Here is a 6000-nt window from a genome sequence, read left to right as displayed (position 1 = left end):
TGAGAATCTTTGAAGAAAATGAAAACACTTAACCCCAAAATTACAATTTTCTAAAAAAATGATGATTTCACTGTAAATATATTTTTCTCTCTCACTCACTCTCTCTCAGTTAAATCTATCATCATCATCATTATAAGTACAAGCTGTTGAGATCAATTGAATCAACAATGCAGACACACACACACACACACACACACACACACACACACACACACATATATATACACACAGCATCGTTTGCCACTTTGTGCGTACTGCTGCTTTCTTCCTCTCCTTTTTCTTGTTTTTCACTTTACTCGTAATTATAATTTCATACCGTCATTATACGACATCAAATTACAAACAAAAAGCGATTTTGTTGTTTTACCTCATTAATACACATATTCAGGAGATTCCTTGTCTCCCAACCTCATTAATATGTCAATTTTAGATGTGGCTAGATGATTTGATCTAGTATTTAGTTTAGGGTAAACCAGATTTTTTAAAATTTAAATTTACCTCAAGAGGTTTGAATTACAAATTACATTGTTTACATTTTTTAAAGTGGTTTATCAAACTACATCTATTCTTCTTAACCATGCATAGAAAAGTTAATCTAAATTTCCAAAACTATACAATTTCAAACTGATAATAAGCTGCTAAAAGCTATGGACAGTGAAAAGTAATGAACAAAAATTAAAATAACAGCTTTGAAAAAGAACAAAAATAACACAAAACATTTTAGTCTCAAAATATTTCTTCAGCAAATAACAAAAACCCAATAATACATCCTTAAAATCCAGACAGATGGCCAAAAACTACAAGTGCGAAATATTTGTCTGCCATCTGTTTGGAATTTAAATGATGTACTACTGTTTTTATTGTTTTTGTCATTTGGCTGAAGACGGGGTTCGGCCCGAAACTTTCCTTGTTTGCTAATTTGTCCTTAATCAAAGCTGTTAAATATTACATTTTTTCAACACTTTTACTTCACATTTCATAACCTGATGATTCATCCAGGACACAAGACCCGGTTGGGGTCACAGGCCAACCATAACGTATGAAAGTATTTCAGATCCATTTTAGAGAGGAGGCAGTGGGGGTGGGGGTGAAATGACATAAAGTTGAAAACTGGGTGACAGGACATGAACCTGAAATGGATGAAAGCCATACTGGGCCTAACCTGACACCCCTTCGAACACTGAGCATACACGTCGCAATTTTCTCATTATTTGATAATAATAAAATGTTAATATGGAATATAAATCTTGATGAGATCCGTTCTTCTAAGTCTTAAAAACCTCGATAAAAATGATAATTACCAAAGATACAAACCCCCCCCCCCCCAAAAAAAAAACATTATGAAGGGCCCCTTAGCTGTGCTATTGCCATGATGATTTGATTTCCTTTATTAGATAATAAAAATGTGACTCATCAACTGAAAACAGTATTATGTTGGAATGAATCAAGTGATGAAAATTTGGTTTGAAGTCAAAATGATGACACACATACGTGCCTATGTGAAAATTTCAAATTCAGTAACCAACCAGTAATAAATGGTCAGATTTCAATGATTAATACTAAACCAAACAAAAATGCTACATACACCCTTTTAAAGCCGAGAGGGCATCAAGGTTTAATTGTGGCATGTGGGTGACCTTTTTGCTGTTGTTGACGACCACCATTACGAGTTAACAATCAACTTCGCTATCCAAGAAATAGAACTGAGTGATCACCTATATAACTTAAAGGGGCAATTTTTTTGTTCTCTTAACACTGCAGTAGCTTCAGAAAAATAAAAATAAATTTCTTAAACACTACGACCAAATTGCTGTAAAATCCAAATCTGTAATATTTCTTCCATTTCCATAAGCCGTTAATTGTCATCAAATTTCTGTAACAATTACGGACGATTTGTAAAAGAAGGCAGGTATGCAAAACATATGAAATGAATATTTATTTTTGAAGTTAAAGCTCTCAAAGTACCTACACTTTCCATATTGAAGGCATTTATTTCGACTCCAATTTAATAAATTAAGGTTAAATCACTCAATCCTAACACCGACTATCTAGGTCACTTTAACCCAGACCTGCGAACTTGAAAATTTAAATATTCGTAATTCTTTACAGATAAAAATTGTATTCGCTAAAATTAACTTTAAAAAACAACAATATTCCCCTCAAAAGGAATAAAAACATCTTCATAATCCTTAAATGTAGTCTGGTATCAACGGTCATTTTCAATACGATTTAATGACTTAAGAGATGCTCATGACGTTCTGAAATTGGAGCCAAATCTTCAAATTTTTCATAATAGTAGGCAGGTCTCATTTATATTTCTCTAAGTCAAAACTGGTACATATTATTATATCTACTATTTGTAATCTTTGTATGGAAGTGGTCATTTGAAGAAAACTATGAACATACAAATTTTATTTTGGATTGAGCAAATGAGTCTATTTCTTATACAAATTTGAAATGTACCAAAAATCTAGCTAGGAGATTGAGGTTAAAGGTTGAGTGAGTCAAAATTCAAGTTTTGAGGTCATGTTCACCCTGACATAATACTGCCTTGAGGCGACGGGTCACACATGTATTGTGTTGTCATTTCATTACATGATACAAAAGAAATGTGTGTAAGAATCCTCCCTCCCCCGTTAGAAGAGTGGTTTTCAAAAACTCTGTATTTCTATTCTTCAACATTCTCAGATCATGAGGATACTTAGATCCCTTAAATATCTCCTTGAGACTAGTCTTTTCTCATGCTTGGATGTCAAGTTAAGGTATTTTTGTATATTTCTTAGTTACTTTAAAAAGATTTCAAAGTTTTAGTTTACTCTAAATTTTTGAACAAATGACCTTATTTCATGGCACCGATAATTGATCTTATGAGAAATGACTTAAAACTATGCAAATGATAGCCAAAATAAAAACTGTACAAAACGTTATCATCAAATACGGCAACTGAGCCTCAAAAGAAACTTTATTGTCAAATAGGGTAACTGTGCCTTCCAATCAAATAAAGTAACTTTGCCTTACAATCAAATGGTGACCTTACTTTATTATCAGATTGTGAAACTTTGTCAAATTGTCAAAAATAAGGTAACTTTGTCTCACCCTCAATAAGATTCAGTAGTCTGATATCATGTCTGCCCAGCAACCAGCAGCTTGGTTCTAAACAAAGAAAATCGGTACTTTTTATTCTTCATGCTGGCTAGAACTTTTTCATATGTCATGTGATCAGAATGTACCAAATTCAAAACATGATCAGATTTATAATGTTTTTCTCCTCTGGATACACTTTTATGCTCGTCGGAGAAGTATTTCATAAGGGCATCCGCCATTGTTGTGACAGTTTAGAACCAGTTACTAAGTTACTATGCGTCATTATGAGGAAAGTGACGTCATGACTGTTGAATCCTATTACGGTAAACTTAGCCTCTGTGGATTAGGAGAATTTTCAGCTCATCCTTATTGCACTTATTTTCATTGTGAAAAGATTTGGTACTCTATTTGGTGTAACTCATACAGTTAGCAAATAGTAAAAAAAAAGTATAAAATGACATAGATACATAATGAGTTTAGGAAACCACTCTTCAACTTGGATTTGTTAGGCATTCTTCAGGAAAGGGAGAAGGGGGAGAGAGAGGGAGTGTACATAAACGATATGATCTATTTATGACAAAATTGATTTAAATATGGGGAATAAAACTGTTGCTCAGCTGCCGGTGTGATGATTATTGTCAAGCTGTAAGTTCAAATCTATATAGATAATGGCAGGACATTGATGGCATCAAAACAGTCAAAGCTGTTTTCAAAATGTAGTCTTTGTAGCCTGGCTTGGGTCCTTATCTCCTCTGGTGGAAGAAAAAAAAAAGCAAACTAAGTGGAACTGTGTCAAAATGTCTCAACATTTATTCAAAAATGAATATAACAACTTTAAAAAAGAGAACAAAATACTAAACACGAACCATTTCAGGCTCAAAACCCTTCTTCAGTCAACAACAACAACAACAAAAACCCCCCAATAAAAACATAAATACAATAGGAAAAAAACCAGACTAGACTGGCATCAGTATTGTGGCTAATTGAATTTATGAGTTGTCAGATTTGTGAGCATTGGTCACTTCCATTAGTCCAAGAGCCTTCAGAAACATGATTTTCAGGTGAATTGCAGTGATGAAAAAATAAAAATAAAGGGAAAGTATTGAAGAAAATTGTATTCCCCTATGAAATAAAAATAAATACATAATCCACACCTTAAAAAAAGTAATAAATAAAAACAAATATAACAGCTTCAAAAAAGAAGATACCAAACAATCCGTATTTGGTATTTTGTTACTTTTTGAAGCTGTTTCATTTCTGATTATTACCTTTTTACAATTCACAACTTCTATTATCAGCTCAGTATCAGTGTAATCATTACCTTTGTGATGGATGGCAAACCACAGGCCAAGTCGTCATCATTAACATGACCATTTGTACTGGATTCTTCTGCGTTTTCGCGGTTAGCTTTCAAGTCTCTGTAAGTTTTAAAGATGGACGCTAACTCTGGTTTCTTTTGAGCGTACGTTTTAAATTCATCTGGAATGGAAACAAGTAGAGAATGAACAGTGATTTATTCCACAATGGCAAAATTCACTGTTTCCACAACATAGTACTCGATTGTGATGGTAGGTCACAGAAATAATATAAAAATATAGACATACACTTTTTTTCCTAAACTCTGGAAATTATTGTACGATAAGAAGTTTTGCTACGAGGTCCCAAAAGCTCATCAAGTAGATCACCTGCTTTGCAAGCAAATGGACCGAGATCAACTCTGGATAAAATTCGAGATTTTATTATGATTCCCCCTTCCTTTGTCCACCCCGGCAGTGACTCGTGTTCTATTCAAAGGGTAGAATGCAAATGCTGTTGTCCATTTTATGCTATAGATACTGGGACACACTCCCGCTCCAAGGGCCTGAGCCTCATGGCTCTGAAGGACTTTTGAAAATAAGTTTTTCAATAAGCTTTGCTAGAAATATGAAAAGGTGTGAATGAAAAAATACAGGACAAACCAGAGAGAAATATACGAGAAAAAAAATAATCCCAAAAATCACCCTGCCTTGACAGTAAAGCTTTGAAAATTTGTCTCCTGACAAAGGCTCTCATCAACTGAATTGTACTGTTTCAGTTTATGTATCTAGGCCAAGGCCAAAGGCTATATCACTGTTTGATTCCTATTGCTTTGACACACATCTAGACCATCTTTACTTTCATCATTTTCTTGTATCATAAGTCATAAGAGCTCATACCAAATTCATACAGGATAAAAGAAAAAATAAATTATGCCCTTCCGCCATGGCATCATAAGATATTGTCGCCTAGGCATTCCATGAAGGAATAATATAGATAATTCATCAAACAAGATGTCCGATGTCAACAGGAATTACCCATGTTGTACAAAGTGAGTAAATTGGGGGTTAATAATCTTGCCCAAGGCAAAAACCCCACAAAAGTGCCTGAAGCAGGGCTCGAACCTGGGACCTGGCGGATCACAGTGCTATGCCTTAACCACTTCGCCTCCCATATACAGGATAGGTTATGTCCAATCATATTTTCCCTACCCAAGGTTATTTCCCCTGTACAATGAGTGTCAAGCTCGCTGAATATAATTTCAACGTGTTCCTGCTGTATGTTGAAAGCACCACTCAACAGTTTGTTCAAGTCATCCTGGGTGACGTAACCCTTCTTGTCTGAGTCAAATAACTGGAGATAAATGAGAAAAGGAGACAAGGGAATAATACATGAGTACATGGATCAATAAATAAAAAACTGAAGGAATGAAAGAATGGAAGAGTGAATAAATGAATTAATAAATAAATACACCTAGTTATCTGCTTACTTATTATCATGTCTGTTCAACACGTCTGTACAAAAAATTTCCTTTGAATGAATAAAGTATTATTATTATTATGTGTGGATGAATGACTGACTGACTCAATATATAAATGAACAATAAAATTTTAATTATTT

The 6000-nt window shown here is 34.0% G+C and overlaps 1 protein-coding gene across 4 annotated transcripts in view; it reads right to left on the bottom strand.

Moving 5' to 3' along the window:
- Nucleotides 1-318: 318 nt before the first annotated feature.
- Nucleotides 319-6000, bottom strand: part of LOC144976728 (lysophosphatidylcholine acyltransferase 2-like) — a 28705-nt gene continuing 23023 nt past the window's right edge. For 2 of the 4 annotated variants that reach the window (XM_078921100.1, XM_078921099.1), the window contains exons 12-14: nucleotides 5592-5733; nucleotides 4406-4563; nucleotides 319-3836 (exon numbers count right to left, since the gene is read on the bottom strand). In XM_078921100.1, the coding sequence (XP_078777226.1) occupies nucleotides 3828-3836; nucleotides 4406-4563; nucleotides 5592-5733 (309 nt within the window). In that variant the 3' untranslated portion in view covers nucleotides 319-3827. The remainder of the gene's footprint in view (nucleotides 3837-4405; nucleotides 4564-5591; nucleotides 5734-6000) is intronic. The other 2 variants (XM_078921097.1, XM_078921098.1) reach the window with 1 other exon arrangement.

This window comes from Berghia stephanieae, chromosome 7, assembly GCF_034508935.2.
Source record: "Berghia stephanieae isolate SIO BIC M18660-M18661 chromosome 7, UCSD_Bste_1.3, whole genome shotgun sequence".
NCBI classification, from domain to species: domain Eukaryota; kingdom Metazoa; phylum Mollusca; class Gastropoda; order Nudibranchia; family Aeolidiidae; genus Berghia; species Berghia stephanieae.
Note: the sequence above shows the minus strand (reverse complement) of the source record. Positions and strands in the feature narration are given on the sequence as shown.